The sequence below is a fragment of the Coregonus lavaretus genome (genome assembly GCF_964263955.1).
Source record: "Coregonus lavaretus genome assembly, chromosome: 3".
NCBI classification, from domain to species: Eukaryota; Metazoa; Chordata; class Actinopteri; order Salmoniformes; family Salmonidae; genus Coregonus; species Coregonus lavaretus.
Window position 1 is genome coordinate 56879280 of NC_139990.1, and position 21040 is coordinate 56900319.

A 21040-nucleotide genomic window follows, 5' to 3' on the forward strand; every position below is an offset into this window, starting at 1 on the left:
GAAGAGGGAAATATGTTTCTATTGTGAATTTTTTTTTCTCTGGTTTCATACCAGGTAGGCTACGTTTTCTAAGTTATCATTTAGCATTTCCAAATACTCACATTTCTATTGCCAAAAAAGATACCCTATAAAAACATAAATGAGTCCTATTTTATCTTTATTTACATCGTCTTCTGAATTTGGGGGCGCTTTGTACTGTATCAGGGCGACTGTTGAGATTTATATGTACACTAGATGGCGCTCTAAGTATTTCGGATACAGTTTTACTTTAAGTGGTTTGACAAAATCATCATCATATTGCGACACCATCTGCAGCTACCGTGGGAATGTAGTTTTTAACAGTGACAACTCCAAATAGGTGTTGTTTACATAGTCAAATATTGTCTTACGAACAATGTATCGGAAGTGTAATTTGGTTCGGTCGATATCTAGCTCACCGGTTATTTCATACGTCTGATATTATGGACATATTTGTGCGTTTTGTTGTGAATTTGCTCTTCCGGGGTACTAGCCAGTCAGGTAGCTAGCTAGTTAGCTAAATTACTCAACTAGTGTCACTTCAGTGAAATGTGTTTCTTGTGACACAACGGAAACATAATTTCACAGTGGTTCACAACCAAGAGTTGGTCCTTTATTGTCGTGTTAATCGAAGGCCCGTCTTATACAGGATTCCTCCGGAATTTGGCCTGCTTTCGAAGAGTCGCGATGCTGAACGTCCCATCCCAGTCGTTCCCTGCAGCCAGCTCTCAGCAGCGTGTTGCTCCAGCCGGTCAGTCCGGCAGGAACAAGGTACTGTACCGGTAGCTGACGACATGATTGTTGTGTGAGAGTCATGCCTATATATCATTGTTACATAATGTTGATGTTGATGACCCATCAGGGAGTTAAACTATTGTGGTCCTACTATGTGAATGTTCTGTGGCCCAATTTTTATATTGAGTTAGAAGACCCTGTCTGCCAAGTCAACCCTAAATTGATTGTCATCATGCCACACCCTTTGAATAAAGAAAAATACCTGTCTCTTGCCAACACATTACTCTTTACTGTACTGTAAGGCTGTGTTATCATGATGCCACCTGTGCTGACTGTGAGGGCTGCTCTTCCATGTTGTTTCAGGTAGCATTGAAGCCTGGCCACAGTCTGATGGACTGGATCCGTGTGGCTAAGAGTGGCCGGGATCTGACAGGGCTGAGAGGGAGACTCATAGATGTCACAGAGGAGGAGCTGCAGAAACACAACACACAGGACGACTGCTGGACCTGCATACGAGGTGACAGAAGCTAGCCCTGTACTGTTTATACACACACACACACACACACACACACACACACACACACAATACTGGTCTTGGCGTTTCGCAGGTTTTTGTTTAAGCTCAGTACTAACACACCAGATTCAACTAATCAAGGGCTCAATGCCTCTCCAGGGCTAGAGTTGGCGAAACTGGGCTATTACTTAAATTGTTCAGGAAAATAAATGTGAAAACTACACACACACACACACACATACACAGTAGCTGCATACTATCTGTACACAATTCTCTCTTCTTTCCACCTTCCATAGGCCTAATTGAGTGATTCCTCACGAAACCCAGACAAACGAAATACCATGATTTTGGAGATTTTCACAAAATGTAATCCATAGAATAGTCCTTTCGAGGAATGATTGTGTTTTACATTTGTATCTAAAAGCATAACTGAGAAATAGTTCACCAAAGGTGGCAAATTTGTTAAATTTTTCCTTACCCAGGCTTCCTTTAAGACCCAATCATGTTTAACCTGTAGATGCTATAATACAAAGCAAAAATGTGTTTCATATGAAGCTTTACCACTTGCTCTGTAATATGAGTAGTATTTTGATTTCACAAAAACATTTCTTACATTAATTTATGAATATTGAAACATACAACATGAATATAGAAAATATGTTTAAAAATGCAATATATTGTTGAACATGATATACTCTACCGACAAATCAAAGTTCCAGGCTGGGATATCTGCCAGTTTTAAAGTTATTGCCCTTTTTTTAACACATACATTTGCATAGTTCAGCAATGTAACCAATCAAAGCTCTCCTTTTACTTGTATTGTTACACATCCTGCAAATCACCAGCAGAGGGTGACCATTTTGAATCCATTTTCACATTCACTCTGTTGTTAATGCATACAAATTGGATCATAACTCTTAAAGTAGCAGAGATCCCACTCTGGAACTTTGCTAAGCCTGTAGAGTATATTATCTTCAACCATATATTAAAACATTTGGCAATTTCAATATCATTTTTATATATTTGTCAATATTCATAAATTAATGTAAAGAAAAAGTTATTGAAATAGAAATACTACTCATTTTACAGAGAAAGCAGTATAGCTTCATATGACACCAATGTTTGCTTTGTAGCACCTACAGATGAAACACTATGGAGTCTTAAAGGAGGCCTAAGTTAGGCCATAATGTCATAATATGCCAACTTTGATAAATCAATTCTCAATTATACTTTTAAATACAAATGTCAAATGTATGTCAACAATCCTTCCTCCAAAGGACTATTATATGGATTACATTTAGTGAAAATCCCCTAAATCATGGTATTGTATTGTCTGGGTTTCATGAGGAATCACTTTCGTGAGGAATCTAGCACATTTCATCCTCTAATTTCCCCATGTGCGTCATTGAGATGAAATGCACTCATTGGTAGTCATGGAGTGGGTTCCTTTGTCTAAGGACATTGAGCAATAAAGCGTAATTGAATTTGCTGTGACTAGGTCTCTGTGCACTTCTTCTGATTCACTCACTCCTTCCCTCCCTCTGTGTACTTCTCTTTCTTTCTTTCTTCCCTCCCTATACCTCTCTCTCACACAAACTCATACACTCACAGATGCATGGCACACAGCAGGAACCTTTTTATGACTTATTTGACAATCAGTCCTTAATACAACAAATAACAACACCCGACAGCAGCATTAGGTTGTAGAGAATAAATATGGAGTTACACAACCGTATGCTGATGCCATTATCGTCATAATAATATAATAATATAATATGCCATTTAGCAGACGCTTTTATCCAAAGCGACTTACAGTCATGTGTGCATACATTTTTACGTATGGGTGGTCCCGGGGATCGAACCCACTACCCTGGCGTTACAAGCGCCATGCTCTACCAATTGAGCTACATATTTGTTGATCGCACTCATCAGCACTCCCATAGGGATATGTTATGAAGGCATTACCTAACCAATTTAATATCAGTAGGCTGTAAGACAGTTATTGGCAATTGTATACACAAATGAAGGTTCCCTGTGGTAGACACACCTCCTCCTCTCATACAGTGTTTCCATTGGGACTGTCTGTTTTCAGGGTCAGTGACTCACTTGGCTACAGCGTGGCCATGTGCTTGTGTTGGGAGGATAATGTGGTGTTTGTTGGGATAATATGTTTGAGTAGTGCATGTGTCTTTATGTTGTGAGAAGGCTTTCAATAGAAAGCGTTGGAGGCTGGGTCAACTCCCCCTCAATACCATACATTACAATGTGTATAGTTCAATAATTGTTCAAGCATAGTTCAATCATAGTTTAATCATTCATAACCATTTCTTTAAATGTATTGGCTGAATTCACTGTTATGTTTGTCGGTGTGAGTGGGCCCACATACCTGTAGACTGACTGTACACTGAGTATACAAAACATTAAGAACACCTGCTCTTTCCATGACATAGCTTTCACCTGGTCAGTCTATGATCCCTTATTGATGTCACTTGTTAAATCTACTTCAATCAGTGTAGATGAAGGGGAGGAGACCGGTTAAAGAAGGATTTTTAAACCTTGAGAAAGTTGAGACATGGATTGTGTATGTGTGCCATTCAGAGGGTGAATGGGCAAGACAAAATATTTAAGTGCCTTTGAACGGGGTATGGTAGTAGGTGCCAGGCGCACCGGTTTGTGCCAAGAACTGCAACGCTGCTGGATTTTTCACGCTCAACAGTTTCTGTGTGTATCAAGAATTGTCCACCACCCAAAGGATATCCATCCAACTTGACACAACTGTGGGAAGCATTGGAGTCAACATGGGCCAGCATCCCTGTGGAACGTTTTCGACATATTGTAGAGTTCATGCCCTGACAAATTGAGGCTGTTCTGGGGGTAAAATGTTGCAACTCAATATTAGGAAGGTGTTCCTAATGTTTGGTATACTCAGTAATTTGTCACACCTCTTTCAGGACATGTTATACTTCAGTTGGGTTATTGGGTGATGACTTTTGGGAGCCACCATCCCTCCAATGCTGGTCATTTCCTACACGAGTTAGCCCTAATATACAGATCTTTAAAACATTTTGTATTGTGAATTGCTTATATGTTTTTGTTCTTTCTTTTGTTGCATTTTGTGAGTATTTTGTGAATAAATACTATTATTTCCTGTGTGTCTCAGGCATGGTTTATAATGTGAGCCCCTACATGGAGTTCCACCCTGGAGGAGAAGAGGAACTTATGAAGGCAGCTGGGATAGACGGAACAGACCTTTTTGACCAGGTCAGCTCTCATTGGACTTTCCTGAGTTAAAGGACAACCTTGCAAGTTCACATGTTAAAACACACAAGTTCAAAACATTAAAGCCATGATGTGTGTGATGATGCCGTGCTTGTCTAAGCTCTCTTGCTCACATTCTCCCTGTCTGCCCTTGTCCCTGTATCTGTGGCCATATGAGCAGGTCCACAGGTGGGTAAACTATGAGTCCATGCTAAAGGAGTGTCTGGTAGGGAGGATGGCTGTGAAGGCCAGCACTGCTCTCAAAGGTACAGTAACACACAATCCCTCTGTCTCAGGACTTTAATGTACCATATTTTCTCTTTCATGCAGTATGTTTTTTGAGACTTTCTTATTTGTCTCCACAGGTCAATCGGTGACAAAGGACAGCATCACTCATTTGAATGGTAATGTACAAACGAATAATAAGAATAGTGAACAAAACACGTGATTGTTCTGTATTGTCTTGTATTTGTGTGTGGGTGTTCTATATCACGTGTGGCTGAAATCAGAGTCCTTAATCTTGTCTCCCTCTCCTCAGGTCTAGCCCCTCCTCCCCCCACCTCCATGCTCCCTCCTGCTTTCCTCACCCCTCCCTCACCCTCCTCATCACTGCAACCCTCAGCCGCCCCGCCACCACCCCAACCCAAAGACGCCCGGCCCAGGTACGCTCACAAAACAACAAGAAGAACTGTTATGATATTGAGAATGGTGACACAGACTGGATGATGTGAAGTATGATAGATGGATATGAGCAGGTAATGAACATACTGTATCTGTATATTGTTTTTTTAGGTATGACTGGTTTCAAACTGATGTCACGGTCAATATTGTGGTTTACACCAAACGGAAGGTAAACAGCCCCACTTTGCAATTTTTAAATGGGCATTTTTAAAATGAGGTTTGAATGAAATGTGAGCCAGAACGGGCACTAGTTGTTCTTTAACCTCTCCTCTCTCCCCCCCTCTTTTCTCTCCTCTCTTTCCCCTGTCTCCCTTATTTTCTCTCCTCTCTTTTATCCTCTCTCAGCTCCCCAGCTCTGGCTGTACCATAGTTGACCTGCAAGATGGTGTTCTACGGGTGGAAGTTCTTCTGGGGAAAATGTCCTACGTGCTGTGTCAACGTAAGTCGCAGCTTCCTTTGATACAACATTGTGACTGTTTTCTGACATGAGTTGTCGTAGCCGCCTCTTTCAATCTCCTTTCTTTTATCCATCTATTACAGCCATTCTCTCATTCTCTCATTCTTTCTAACCATCCTGTACTAGGGGTGTGAACGTTTAAATGAAATTGGGATCGTTAACTGAAAAACGATGTTTATTATTATATATCTTTCTTATTTCCTCCCATAAAATTTAAATCACAGTGCAGTTATCACACTTAGCACTAACAGGTCCCGATCATCATCATAAAGGGAACATTTTAAATGAAAGAAATACCTAACAAAACAATGCTGTAAAGTTAGTAGGAGGAGATATGCATCTTTCGAATGATTTGCCACGGATATAAAGCGCTCTGCACTTCATTCGTCGTTAACAGTTGGAAAAATGGCAGAGAGTGAGACAGGGAAGTGACAGCAGCAAAGTCCTGTATGGCAATACTTTGAGAAGTTAAATGAGAAGGTGATGAAACGCAAACTTTCCGAGGTGAAATTTAGCTACAGTGGCAGTACAGGTGCAGTGCTTAACCATCTGAAAGGGAGGCACCTTGACACCCAAGCCGTTTCTGGCAGCAGCAGTGCAGGCCCCCAACAACAGACATTAGACTCTTCAGTCTTCACACGAAAGAAGTGCGATAAGAGACGGAGTGAGAAAATCACAGCGCTGATTACAGAAATGATTGCAGTTGATGTGCAGCCATTTTCAATGGTAGAGGATGTCGGCTTCAATGCCTTAATGTCATATCTAGAACCATACTACAAGATTTACATTTACATTTAAGTCATTTAGCAGATGCTCTTATCCAGAGTGACTTACAGGGGCAATTAGGGTTAAGTGCCTTGCTCAAGGGCACATCGACAGATTTTTCACCTAGTCGGCTCGGGGATTAGAACCAGCGACCTTTCGGTTACTGGCACAACGCTCTTAACCACTAAGCTACCTGCCGCCCCATGTCGAAAAACCATGTTGAAAAACCATGATTGCCCAGATGGACAAATTGTACAATGATTGCTCTGCAAGTACAAAGCGCGAGCTGTTTTCTATTTGATTTGTCTTTCTCCCTCTCCTCCTGATGCATGCCGCTTCTCATACTAAGCCCCCTGTCACTCAAGGAGAGAGCAGTTGCTCGACCACATGACCACATGAGTCACGAGCACTTTCTTGCCATTCACTCTGCTGTCTGCATGGTCAAATACAGTGCCTTGCAAAAGTATTCATCCACCTTGGCGTTTTTCCTATTTTGTTGCATTACAACCTGTAATTTAAATTGATTTTTATTTGGATTTCATGTAATGGACATACACAAAATAGTCCAAATTGGTGAAGTGGAATGAAAAAAATAACTTGTTTCAAAAAATTCTAAAAAAAACATATGTATTCACCCCCTTTGCTATGAAGCCCCTAAATAAGATCTGGTGCAACCAATTACCTTCAGAAGTCACATAATTAGTTAAATGAAGTCCACCTGTGTGCAATCTAAGTGTCACATGATCTCAGTATATATACACCTGTTATGAAAGGCCCCAGAGTCTGCAACATCACTAAGCAAGGGGCACCACCAAGCAAGCGGCACCATGAAGACCAAGGAAAGAAAATGGAAAGAATATGGCACCACAACAAACCTGCCAAGAGAGGGCCGCCCACCAAAACTCACAGACTAGGCAAGGCGGGCATTAATCAGAGAGGCAACAAAGATAACCCTGAAGGAGCTGCAAAGCTCCACAGCGGAGATTGGAATATCTGTCCATAGGACCACTTCAAGCCGTACACTCCACAGAGCTGGGCTTTACGGAAGCGTGGCCAGAAAAAAGCCATTGCTTAAAGAAAAAAATATGCAAACACGTTTGGTGTTCGCCAAAAGGCATGTGGGAAACTCCCCAAACATATGGAAGAAGGTACTCTGGTCAGATGAGACTAAAATTGAGCTTTTTGGCCATCAAGGAAAAACGCTATGTCTGGCGCAAACCCAACACCTCTCATCACCCGAGAACACCATCCCCACAGTGAAGCATGGTGGTGGCAGCATCATGCTGTGGGGATGTTTTTCATCTGCAGGGACTGGGAAACTTTTCAGAATCGAAGGAAAGATGGATGGCGCTAAAAAGAGGGAAATTCTTGAGGGAAACCTGTTTCAGTCTTCCAGAGATTTGAGACTGGGACGGAGTTTCACCTTCCAGCAGGACAATGACCCTAAGCATACTGCTAAAGCAACACTCACGTGGTTCAAGGGGAAACATTTAAATGTCTTTGTATCGCCTAGTCAAAGCCCAGACCTCAATCCAATTGAGAATCTGTAGTATGACTTAAAGATTGTTGTACACCAGCGGAACCCATCCAACTTGAAGGAGCTGAAGCAGTTTTGCCTTGAGGAATGGGCAAAAATCCCGGTGGCTGGATGTGCCAAGCTTATAGAGACATACCCCAAGAGACTTGCCGCTGTAATTGCTGCAAAAGGTGGCTCTACCAAGTATTGACTTTGGGGGGGGGGTCTCCCTCTCAGTTTTCAGGTCTCCCTCTCAGTTTTGCCCCTAAGACCCTCACAAACTTTTACAGATGCACAATTGAGAGCATCCTGTTGGGCTGTATCACCGCCTGGTACGGCAACTGCACCGCCCACAACCACAGGGCTTTCCAGAGGGTGGTGCGGTCGACCAACGCATCCCCGGGGGCACACTGCCTGCCCTCCAGGACACCTACATTACCCAATGTCACAGGAAGGCCAAAAAGTTCAAGGACATCAACCACCCGAGCCACGGCCTGTTCAGGTGCATCAAAGCTGGGACCGAGAGACTGAAAAACAGCTTCTATCTCAAGGCCATCAGACTGTTAAATAGCCATCACTAGCTGGCTACCACCCGGTTACTCTACCCTGCACCTTAGAGGCTGCTGCCCTATATACATAGACATGGAATCACTGGCCACTTTAATAATGGAACACTAGTCACTTTAATAATGTTTACATACTGCTTTACTCATCACTCATATGTATATACAGTATTCTAGTCAATGCCACTCCAACATTGCTCGTCCTAATATTTAGATATTTCTTAATTCCAATTTTTTTACTTTTAGATTTGTGTATTGTTGTGAAATGTTAGATACTACTGCACTGTTGGAGCTAGGAACACAATCATTTTGCTACACCCGCAATAACATCTGCTAAAAATGTGTATGTGACCAATATATATATATTTTAAAATATTGTTGTTGTGTGGAACGAACAGCTGACTGAAGACGGACGGCCGGGCATTTGTGCGGTTGAGTCTGTTTCTGCTGTAACATGGACTCTTAACAACGTGATGAAACTTTGTTGCTCCTTGCTGAAACATGCACAGTGTTGTAGCAAATGAGTCTTTGGTTGCCTAGGCAATGACCCTTCCCTGCAGCTGCACACATCAGCACATGCAGTCAGGAGCGGAGCAGAGAGGAGAGGAGGAGAAAACAAAAAACGTTTTTTTTCCCCATTATTATAATTTTTTGGTATTCTAACCATTATTACGGTGACCATGGTCATTTTGGTTGGCCAATTATTGTCATCCAAAGTTCCATGACCATCACAGCCCTAGTCCATTATCAGCTTTAATTATATTGTTGAGTTCCCTCAGAGCTTATTTTTCCATCTGTGTTCCAGCCTGCCAGAGGACTTGACACCATTAAACTCTCTATATCGCTCTATCTCTATCCCCCTCTGTCTGTCTCTCTCTCCCTCTCTTTCTGTCTCTATCTCTCTGTAAAATGGGGACTTTTCTTGTGATTAATTTGATTATATTAATTTATGGTAAACAACTCACTAGGAGGCTCTCTTTTTCAGGTCTAGCCCAAGAAGTAGAGGGAAGCGTTGCTGGTAAGTAGAACATTCATGGTCTGATGTCTTTTCATAAGCTAAAGCTGACAAACTATTTAACGTTTTCCAACTCCCTCCCTCCCCCCTTCCCATCTTTCTCCTTCTCTCCTCCCCCTCTCTATCTCTCTATCTCTCTATCTCTCTCTCTCTCTCTCTATCTCTATGCTGGTACAGTCCTGACAGCCTGTGCTGTGGGGAAGATTCAGGTCAGCATGCGTAAAGCGGCCAAAGGAAAGTGGGAGGAGCTTGGTGAACCACTGGAATTCCATGATTCTCTTTTCAGGAAGAAAGATCGAGGTATGAATAGGGGCTCTTTTCCAATACGTCTTTCCTTGATTCCTCACGGCCTCACTCCTCACCTTCTTCTCAAAATGCGTTTTGAGTAGGCAAGGAGAGAGGAAGTGAGGAATCGAGAAAAGACTAAAGAAAGAGCCAGGATGCCATTTCAGACACATCCAAAGAAATGTTTATCCATCTGTCTTATCTTCTGAATTGATTTTATTACATTCCCATATTAACCAAAATCACATGTCAGTTATTCACTCTCTCTCTCTGCAGCGATCTTCTACAGGGAGTGTATGTTAGTTTCTAAGACAGAGGTCACACATGACACATGGGTGTTCCGGTTACAGCTCCCTCTAGGGACGCTCATGCACGTGCCTGTTGGGAAACACATCTACCTCAAGGCCCTCATCCAAGGTAAGGGCTAGCCTATAGATCCATGCTAATGCTAATGCTACATCTGGGCTAGCGCTAATCCCATAGCAGCCCATGTGGTCCATTGCTAGTGCTTATGCTATCCTACATGTGTAGACAGTGAGGTGGTGAAGCCCTACACACCGGTCGAGGAAACACTGGTACCAGCTACACAGGACTCTACACAGGGGACCGCAGCCACTGACGTCTTCCTCATGATCAAAGTCTACCCAGATGGAGTGTTGACTCCACACCTAAACAACCTCAACATCGGTAAGTCTGAGGCCACCAGTAACCCTCCCGGTTACAGCTAAGTGGGTTGATCAAATCACATTTTATTTATCACTTGCGCCGAATACAACTGATGTAGACTTTACAGTGAAATGCTTGCTTACGAACCTTTCACAACGATGCAGAGTTTAAAATAAAAAATTAATAAAATAATAGTGACTAACATGAGGAATAAAATAAAACACACAAGAATGGAGCTATACACAGGGAGTACCAGTACCAGATCAAGGAACTTGTGGTGGATATATACATGAAGGCAGGGTAAAGTGACACGGCATCCGGATAGATGATAATAATAATAATAATAATAATAATAATAATAATAATAATAATAATAATAATAATAGTAATAATAATACAAAATAAATAAATATAAGGTTGTTAGTGTGTGGGTGTGTGCGTGCATTTGTTTCTGTGTGTGTAAATGTATGTCTGTGTTCATGTGCTGTGTGTTCATATGTAAGTGGAACAGGGACGGCTTGTTCAATAGGGCGATATGGGCGACGCACTGCCAAACGGGAAAAGGAAGGGATTTTTTTTCTAATCAATTATAAAAAAATAAAATAAATAAAAAAATATAATTTTTTTAAATAAATTTATAAAAAATTATATCACGGCAACAGCAGTTATCAGTGTTCACGTCTGATCTGACAGCCACTAAATGTCAAATCAGGCTAAAGTCGTGCTTCAAATGGCCCCGCCCGTTTTTTGGGCGATTTCAGTCAGGTTGAAAATCGCCCAGAAGTCTCTCATAGCCTGTCATGTAAAATCTATTTTTTTCACATTTCAAAGCTTTCAATACATTCTCTATGGGTGTCTGTGGGCTTGCACTTACGCGCTTTCGTCATACATAACGTAACCACGAATGAACGTAACTAAGAAAAGACCAGGTAGCAGCCTCAATCAATTCACTACTACTATCAAAATGGCTAGGCTTCAGTCCAACTCGATTGTGTCTTTGAAAGAAGTTCCTTTTTGTCGGCGAACAAATTAAGATAAATTGGCAACGAAACAATTAGGACCTCCCAGACCAAATTTAATAATTCAACAGGTTTCTACTAAAGGCGGAAAGTCCTACACCCGAGGATTTTCCAAAAATTGGTACGAACGAAAAAAGACATTGCCACTCACTCAACTGGATGACGAGGGATACAGGCTAGCTGTCCGCCGCCACAACGATGAGGTTAGTGTTGATAATCACAAGTTTACTGGATGTGGATATGGTGTAATAAAGGCAGTTTATTCAGAGGTAAATATATCTGGAATCGCGTTCACGGACCCGTTCGTCAAACTCTTAGGGAGCTATAAATTAAGCCCCATTACTTACTATATCAGATAAGAGAAATTGCTGCAGCTACATATATTTTACATCCTGGCCCTACATAGTTCACTATTTGCATCACTTACCAAAATATTACATGTGGTCATATATGCTTGGAAAGTGGAGATGCCATAGAACGTCAAAAAAGTAAACATTGCTGGAGACACATTGTCGTTTTGGAGAAGACATCGCGTTTGCTAGCGAAGAGATTTGTTGTGGCAAATGAACTTGGCCTGGGAATTGCCAGGAACCTCACGATAAGATATATGCATCAGCATTGCGAGTCTCATGATTCTATACGTATTGCGATTCGATACTGTGATTTTATTGCGCACCATATGTCTGTTGCAGAGGGATCAGAAAGCCATGAGAACGAGTTTTGATCAGTCATGGAAATAAAAGTGCTGAAAACTAATTGGCTCCCAATGTGAAAAGATTGAGAACAAGCTATGAAGGAACAATAATGGTGTTTTGGTGCAGGTACAGCCAACTAGCGCTAAAATATTGCGATATTGTCAATACAGTATATCGTAAAGTATCACTATGTAACTCGATTTCTTTCACCCCAATCCCTCAAATTAACGGTAAATAACTGAATTGTTTGCCCCACATTTAGCTAAGATGATTAGCTAGCCAGCTAAAATGTTTTATTTAGTTAGCAGTCGCATCTACAATAGTTTACTGTCAATAACATGTCTCCAAAAATGACGTGGTGTCTCCAATTGTGTTGACATTTTACAATTGCAATGCGCATCCATGAGTATCCACTTTCTGTAGCTCAGCTGGTAGAGCATGGTGCTTGTAACGCCAAGGTAGTGGGTTCGATCCCCGGGACCACCCATACACAAAAATGTATGCACGCATGACTGTAAGTCGCTTTGGATAAAAGCGTCTGCTAAATGGCATATTATTATTATTATTATTATTATCTGAAGAGAGCCCCGAAACATTGTGTGCAGACATTTTATGCAATAAATGAAGTAGGTTCAATCTAGTAGTTCTGATCTTCTGATTGGTCCTGATGAGTTGGGCGAGGTCACCTCCAGGCTACTGTCACTGTTGCATTGGCTCTGAGTCGGGTTCTCTGTCTTCAAATGTTCAGCCTAAGAGAGGGGATTTTTGTGTGTGTGTGTGTGTGTGTTTAACAGTGATGATGTGTGTGTGTGTGTGTGTGTTTAACAGTGATGATGTGTGTGTGTGTGTGTTTGTGTGTGTGTGTGTCCTCAGAGCAAGAACTCGTGAGTTGGAAGAACTGAGAGGCCTATGGCGTGGGTGTTGTCCTTGGCCACCTGCTGACAAGGCTGACAAGATAGGACCCTTTTGTCCATTGTTATTGGATAGGAACAGAACTTATAACCAGCTCCTGACCTAAATAGATCTTAGCACAACATTTTACTCAACATATCATATTCCATATTCACTATAACAAATATATTTACTACGACATTAGCAAGAACCGCCACATCCTCAGCCGGCTAATCCAGTGTGTGAAGTTTTGCGGAGTGTTTGAGTTAGCTTTGCGAGGCAAAGATGAAACTGAGGGCTCCACCAACCCTGGTAAGCCAACACTTTTGAGATCAGTCAATAAATGCTTCTGGTATTGACTTATATGCTGCCCCTGTCTTCATGTTGTTGCTGGACATATCTTTTTTTTAAATGTGTGTAGGTCACCTAAATCATCAGAAAAATTGCCCCTCCTGAGAATTTTTTCAGGAGCCGCCACTGAAGTGGAATATTAATATATAGAGGTCAAGTGTATTTGTTTTATAATGGGCTACTACTTCATCCTAGCCATGTGTAGGCGTAGGCTGTACACAGTCAATTGGCTTGTGTGTGAGGTGTACAGCAGCATACGTCAATCTGCAGGTGGTTTAGCCGCGCTGTGGAATACTAATGTCTTAGATAAGTGAGCAATAAAATAAAAATAGCACGTCAGAAACCGGAGGTAAGGCTATTTTTCTTCCAACCAGGATTGATTAGATGACCTTTTTGTTTACCATAAACTCATCTACATGTTTGCCTGCTGCATACACAAGTAGACTAGGTGCCTGACCGAAGTTGTTGACTTCTGTGCGTCGATAAATAAAAAAACCTCTAACAAGCATTTATTTTAATTATGATAGGGTACTGCATTTAGATGACCGTTAGTAATAACATGATTATGACATTAACATTCAAAGGTGCAAGGACTATACTCTTACCATTGTGATTAGGGATATTGTTATGATTAATAGGTGCACTTTGCACTTCTATTCTCATTATGTATTTTGAGTATTAAATGTCAAATGTTACAAGTAGTTAGGGATGGCACAATTATCGTATAATCGTGTAACAAACAATTATGGACAATTATGTACTTTGATATTCAAGTAGATAATAGCATTTTTTAAGTTTTACATGAAGTGGGTACATTTGGTTGTCATTTTACGAGCAGAACGGCACAGTCGGGAGGAGAAGCTTCATTTCCAAAAGTTCCAAGTGGTAAACAAACCATTTGTTTTTGAGATAGGGGTGTCACCAATGCTGTGTTGTATTTATTAGGTATGCATTACAAGCTGAAAACATTTTCCATCAAAAATGACAATTATGATAATAACTGTTTCCATTTGCATGACAATTAATCGTTACCAAAATTCTATAATCGTCACAGCCCTAGTTAGACCCTATCTTTTCTCCTCATCTATCTCTATCTCTATCTCTATCTCTCTCTATCTCTCTCTATCTCTCTCTATCTCTCTCTATCTATCTCTCTCTCTCTCTCTCTCTCTCTCTCTCTCTCTCTCTCTCTCTCTCTCTCTCTCTCTCTCTCTCTCTCTCTCTCTCTCTCTCTCTCTCTCTTATTCATACATCAGCAGAAGCAGGCACTATTCAGATAAATCAATTACAGGGGGGAGATTGCTCAGCTCCCAAACAGGATTGATGGTGTAATAAGTTTCTATTTAAAGACTCATAAACAGGTCATTTTATCTCATCTATCCTCCTGACCACTTCTCAGAGTCCAGCCTTATACATAGTCAGGGCGCCAGAATATAACCCATCTTTCCTTTCCTTTCCACCCCCAATGAATCGGATTTCCTGGCCTTTGTCTTGTGTCTTGTCCTCTTAACAGTGGAATCAATACATATCTAAATCCATGACCTTCTCCTTCCTGGAAAAGTCATTGTCCTACCAGTCCATCTGCACAGAAGTGGACAGGAAATATAGACGCTTCTGTCTCTATCTTTCTGTGTAAACTACGCTCACTGACAGGGCATAGTTTATTGTGATTGTCCTCATCTGGCCCCCATTACCTGAATATTTCCTAGTGTTGTGCTTGTGTGCACGTGAACTTGCGCACGTGTGTGTCTGGTTGCCGGGTGATGCAGGCCCAGCTGCAACATTGGGACAGATGGAAGATGTTTAGTTCCCAGTCAGTCATTTAAAGAAGAAAAACCGTCTCCATTATAACGGTACCATGTGCCTTTCACTGATATACATTACATCTAGATAACACCTAATAACAAAAAGTAGCTGGACAGTACAAACAGAAACATAATGTAAGAGGAAATTGATAGCTGATGGTAGGAAATGAACAGACACTGTGTTCTGTATTCATTATTCAAGCTATCCTGATTTGTACTCATTTTTTATTGCCATCTGTTTTTGCTTATTCTTGTGTTTGTGTGGTTTCTCAGCTTAATGGTTTCCTTCTCTCCTCTTCCCTGGTTGCCTAGGTGACCACCTGTCTGTCAGCAGCCCGGATGGTGCGTTCAGTTTCCGCCTCCTGCGTGAGGTCACTCACCTCTACCTGTTAGCAGCTGGCACGGGGTTCACGCCCATGGCTCGGGTGATCCGATTGGCCCTCCAGGACCTGAGCTCACTCAGGTGAAATACGCTGTCATGGCTCCACCCAAAAACAACCCCTAGTATAGCCCCTTCCCCCTAAGCACTTGATATGAAATAATTGGATGGGTATAAGCAGTATGGAAAATATTCTGCCTATCCTGTCAATATATACTACTATATTGTGGATGATCTCTTTCTTTCAGATATTTTATTCAGAGTATTTCATTTATACTTGTGACTAAATAGAAACTGAAGGAGGCTATACTCTGATTTACTGTGTTATTGCATGGCTGTCATTGTTCTCTTTCTAAGGATTTGTGTACATTGTAAAGGGCAAGGTTGTTCTGACGGCATTAGATGTTTGTGTGTTCTAGGAAAACCAAGCTGATGTTCTTCAACCGACAAGAAAGAGACATCCTGTGGCACTCTGAACTTGACAGCCTCGCTGCTAAAGATGAGAGGTGTGTGCGGTTGCACTGTGTGTTCGTATTGAGGGTGGTCATTATGAGGCTGGCTGCGTTAGATGTCAGTAAGACTGACCCTCTGTGGTGAATCTGATCATTAGCGTGTGTGTGTGTGTGTTCTTGCCTGCTCCAGATGTCTATAATTGCATGTCTTCATGGTGTGTGAATACTCCCCAACATCACCTTTGATCACATCATTACCATATTGACTACATTACCTGTGAAGCAGCATTAACACATGCATGTACTGTACATCTAGTCTTGCCGCTAGGCAGAGAATGTTCTCTCTCTTGATCTCTATGGTTACTCAGAGTGTACAGTATGTTCTGATGACCCGTCTGTCAATTGGTAAGGCAGAAGATACATTTTCGTTTCTTACATTCTATGGTTTCAGGTGGAGTATGTTCTGTCAGAACTGTGTGATAGGTTCTATTCTGCTCTATTCTATGGTTCCAGGTTCCAGGTGTAGTATGTTCTGTCAGAACCATGCGATAGGTTCTATTCTGCTCTATTCTATGGTTCCAGGTTTCAGGTGGAGTATGTTCTGTCAGAACCATGCGATAGGCTCTATTCTGCTCTATTCTATGGTTCCAGGTTCCAGGTGGAGTATGTTCTGTCAGAGCCATGTGATGGATGGACAGGCAGGAAGGGGCGAGTTGAGGCCTCCATGCTGACTGACTTCCTGGTTAGGCCTGAGGGCTCAAAGGTCTTTGTGTGTGTGTGTGGCCCCTCAGCCTTCACCGAGCTGACTGTGGGGTGAGTGACACTCCACACCCCTCTACACACTCCAGTTAGGCATTTACATTTCTAAATGTAGAACCCATGCAGTATGTTTTTATGTTAATGTTGATGTAGTAGATTCAAGCCATTTCAGGTTATGCAGTGCAAGGAAGTTAACTTGTATAACATTGGTTAACTTTGGATTACTTTTCCCACCTTTAGGCTTTGTCTGAGTCCCCCTCTCACCTCTCTCAATCTCCCTCCTCTCTTTCTCAGGTTGGTGAGACAGTATTGTTTCAGTGACGAGGAGATTCATGCGTTCCAGGGCTGATTATGGAGTGTCAGACTCAGACCTGACATATCTCAACCTCACAGCCTGAGATGTCAATGGGACATTGTGTGAGAGCAACGTGTGTGTGTGAGAGAGAGAAGACACAGGGTGTGAGAGAGTGTGTAGGAGAAAATGGATGTTGTTAGGCCACCGGCCAATGTGTTTTTTGGAACAATGTCTTTCTATGCACTGTAGACTGAACTGATGGACCTGACTCCTGTGGTTAGCAGCGATGCCAGAGACCCACAGAGGCTCTTTGAGGCTGGAAGGAAAGCAGCTCTGTCTCTCTCTCTGTCTCTGTCTCTCGCTCTCTGTGTGTGTGTCTGCCTCACTCTCTCTGTCTCTCTCTCTGGTGCTTTGAAACACAGATGGACAGTCATTCTCTCTGGTCGCTAAGGACGTGACCGCTGGGCTCTCTGAGCTGGTGAATCACACACAAAGGATGAATGGCCAATTACCCAGCAGCACTGAACCCTCTGGTCAACATCCTCAGCTCACTGTCTGTCTCTCTCTGTACCAGAGTTCTTTGAACAGTCCTGTCCTTGTACACTCCTCTGCTCTGACCACAGAGAGAGAGGTCTGGGGTTGTTTATGAGAGGTCACTACCATGTCTTACATACTGTATCTCAACAACATCTCAATCTATCTCCCAGTCCACACACACCCGCTACATTGTGATGTTATCTTTGCTGTCGGTCCTCCCAAAAAGCAGGACTTTGTGAGCGTTTCATTAGTTCTGATCATTACATCTTCCTTTTGTTTAAGAAGTAATGAGAATTTCCAACCTGCTGTTGGCATATGAGACATCCTCCTACAGAGAGTTATTATTATTCAGCTAGTTGCTATGGCTGTTCTGCTGCTGTTGCCAATGGTCTGTTCTGCAGCCTGTGGTTCTGTTTGAGAGAGACTGATGGTTAAGCAGACCAGTCTTCAGAATCAGTACATTTACTCTCTCTTTCTCTGTCTCTCTCTTTTATCTCTTTCTTTCTCTCTCTCACAGGTTGATGTTGTAGTACTCACAGTAGGTGATACATACCAATGGGAATACATTATGCAATACATTACACACCTATGTAAATGTATTTAATTAATTAATTAAATTATATTTGTATTAAATGTATTTATTTAATTAATTCATTAATACCTAAAGCCCACAGTGATCTGATTTAAGTGCTTGGCGTTTGATGCAGTTAAATGATTCTAAAATGCGTCAGAGAACCCTTTATTCTCTCTCACTCTTGTGAAATACATGAGGTTGGTAAGACACCAACTAGATGTGCTGCTAAGTAATGCAGCTCTCAATCATCCTGTTTTTTCCTCGTGGAACATCAAACTGCCAGACAGAACTATGTCAATCCTGCAGAGTTTGTCTAAGCTATGAGTGCTCACTCTGGTAAGATGTAGCTCATCTATTAACCTAATGAGAGAGGCTCTTATCTGGACGATTCCAGCTGCAGTCCGTCCATCTGCCTCTTTACATGTATCCTTTCAGACATCATTACTGAGTCAATCTGGGTGAAAATGGAACGAAATGTCCATGAAATTCAAGTTGTGTTTTCATGAAGTCTAGGAGATGTCGTTTAGAGGAAGTCTTTTATATTGGACATTGGTATATAGAAAGGATGTCCATGTGATCTTCACCTTTTTACAATTTTATCTCTAATTTGTACTCTGTAGGAAGGTGGAAGGTACCATTTATAAACCTTACCCTGCGTGGTATTTACTTTTTAATAACATGAAAGTACATCATGTCATGGTAAATGTGTTCCTTTTTCACACAAAATGAATTGCAGCATTTCTTACCACTGAACATTACCAAGATCACACCTGTCAACGTAACACACATGGCCATGCTACGTGCAATACTATAACAGTTACACTTCTATGGATGAAGACTACTTGATGAAAGTACCAGTTTATTTTTGACAGGCGAAACAATGAGTGAAATGTCTTGGGTTCTGGTTATAAAGAAATACAGGAGCTGATTATTTAGATTGAGCTTCACTTGGTTTTGTAGCTCATCTAATCTTGATCTAACCAGATATATTTTAATGCATATCCAGCTTTGTACATCATGCACATTATAACTTAACATGTCAATCATATGAGCTGTCCTGAAGCAAATTAAAAGATGCACTAAACGTTTTTGTTGTGTTAAGATTTGGAGACCTGGTTGTATTGTGTTCAGTTGTTTCTGGCTGAAATGTACTACAGTAAATTCATTAATGAAATCCTTCACCTTAGGGAAGAGGCAATTCAAATGTGCAGGGGAATGATTTCACCACACCAGGAAGTAGAGGATTTTAAAGACTTACACTGAAAGATACATATGCAAAGCTTTAATTATCCAAGGAAAGATACACCCTGCGGTCTCTCTCATTCACTCACTGTGTCTCTGTCTGTCTCTGTCCCCCCATCTGCCCTCCGGACCCTCTACACACACACACACACACACATAGAGTTATCTTAGTAAATCTCATCATGTTGGTGGCCAGCCCTTACCTATAGGAATAGGTTCCCCACCCACTAGGCAATACGATGAAATTGCATGTCTTGGCAGATGAAAATCAAAGGTCACCATAGATGAAAAACCACTGTGTGTGGCTCTGATTCTCAATGAGCTTTATGGTATCTACCTTCAGAAGGGGGTGGAGAGCGCGAGTCTGACAATGGGAGTGTAAAGCTTTCGCATTAGGAATTCTCTTTAGATAAACGAGTCGGAATATAAGTGGACTGACTAGTTAGCATCATTACTGGCTTCGCAGTGTGAGGGTACTTTCAAGTGAAATAATGGAGAGGTGAGGTCACATTGATATCTAAATCTGTTATCATGGCATTACAGATGCTTTTCAGTTAATTTGATTGGACTGATATGACACATGTAGTGCAAATAGCATGTTGTTCCAGACAGGCGAGAAAGCCCCTATCCAGTCTAGCAGCAGCAGCTCTATGATTGACTGTGAAAGCTGAGGGGAGTTGTGTAGGAGGTGAGGAGAGTACTAGTACCTGACACACTGAGAGTGGTGCTTGAGACTGGAGTGGCACTCACTATCTGTCGTCTGTCTGCCACCACCACTAACATTACTCACTGTCACCATCTCCAACACCTGCTGCATAGCTTGATCTGGCTTGGGCATTACAAGCCTCCATTCACTGTACAGTCGTGGTCAAAAGTTTTGAGAATGACACAAATACTAATTTTCACAAAGTCTGCTGCCTCAGTTTTGTTGATGGAAATTTGCATATACTCCAGAATGTCATGAAGAGTGATCAGATAAATTGCAATTAATTGCAAAGTCCCTCTTTGCCATGAAAATTAACTTAATCCCCCCAAAAAACATTTCCACTGCATTTCAGCCCTGCCACAAAAGGACCAGCTGACATCATGTCAGTGATTCTCTCGTTAACACAGGTGAGAGTGTTGACGAGGACAAGGCTGGAGATCACTCTGTCATGCTGATTGAGTTAGAATTACAGCCTGGAAGCTTTAAAAGGAGGGTGGTGCTTGAAATCATTGTTCTTCCTCTGTTAACCATGGTTACCTGCAAGGAAACACGTGCCGTCATCATTGCTTTGCACAAAAAGGGCTTCACAGGCAAGGATATTGCTGCTAGTACGATTGCACCTAAATCAACCATTTATTGGATCATCAAGAACTTCAAGGAGAGAGGTTCAATTGTTGTGAAGAAGGCGTCAGGGCGCCCAAGAAAGTCCAGCAAGCGCCAGGACCGTCTCCTAAAGTTGATTCAGCTGCGGGTTCGGGGCACCACCAGTGCAGAGCTTGCTCAGGAATGGCAGCAGGCAGGTGCGAGTGCATCTGCATGCACAGTGAGGCAAAGGCTTTTGGAGGATGGCCTGGTGTCAAGA

The 21040-nt window shown here is 41.9% G+C and overlaps 1 protein-coding gene across 1 annotated transcript; it reads left to right on the forward strand.

Moving 5' to 3' along the window:
* Nucleotides 1-337: 337 nt before the first annotated feature.
* On the forward strand, nucleotides 338-19318 carry LOC311115810 (cytochrome b5 reductase 4-like). The gene is made up of 16 exons (XM_084157342.1): nucleotides 338-789; nucleotides 1117-1270; nucleotides 4428-4528; nucleotides 4707-4791; nucleotides 4891-4929; nucleotides 5064-5187; nucleotides 5318-5375; nucleotides 5552-5645; nucleotides 9493-9525; nucleotides 9700-9822; nucleotides 10084-10224; nucleotides 10339-10494; nucleotides 15547-15697; nucleotides 16033-16119; nucleotides 16717-16878; nucleotides 17119-19318. The coding sequence occupies exons 1-16, from the start codon at nucleotides 706-708 to the stop codon at nucleotides 17171-17173; spliced, it is 1647 nt and encodes a 548-aa protein (XP_084013468.1). The 5' UTR covers nucleotides 338-705; the 3' UTR covers nucleotides 17174-19318.
* The last annotated feature ends 1722 nt before the right edge of the window (nucleotides 19319-21040 follow it).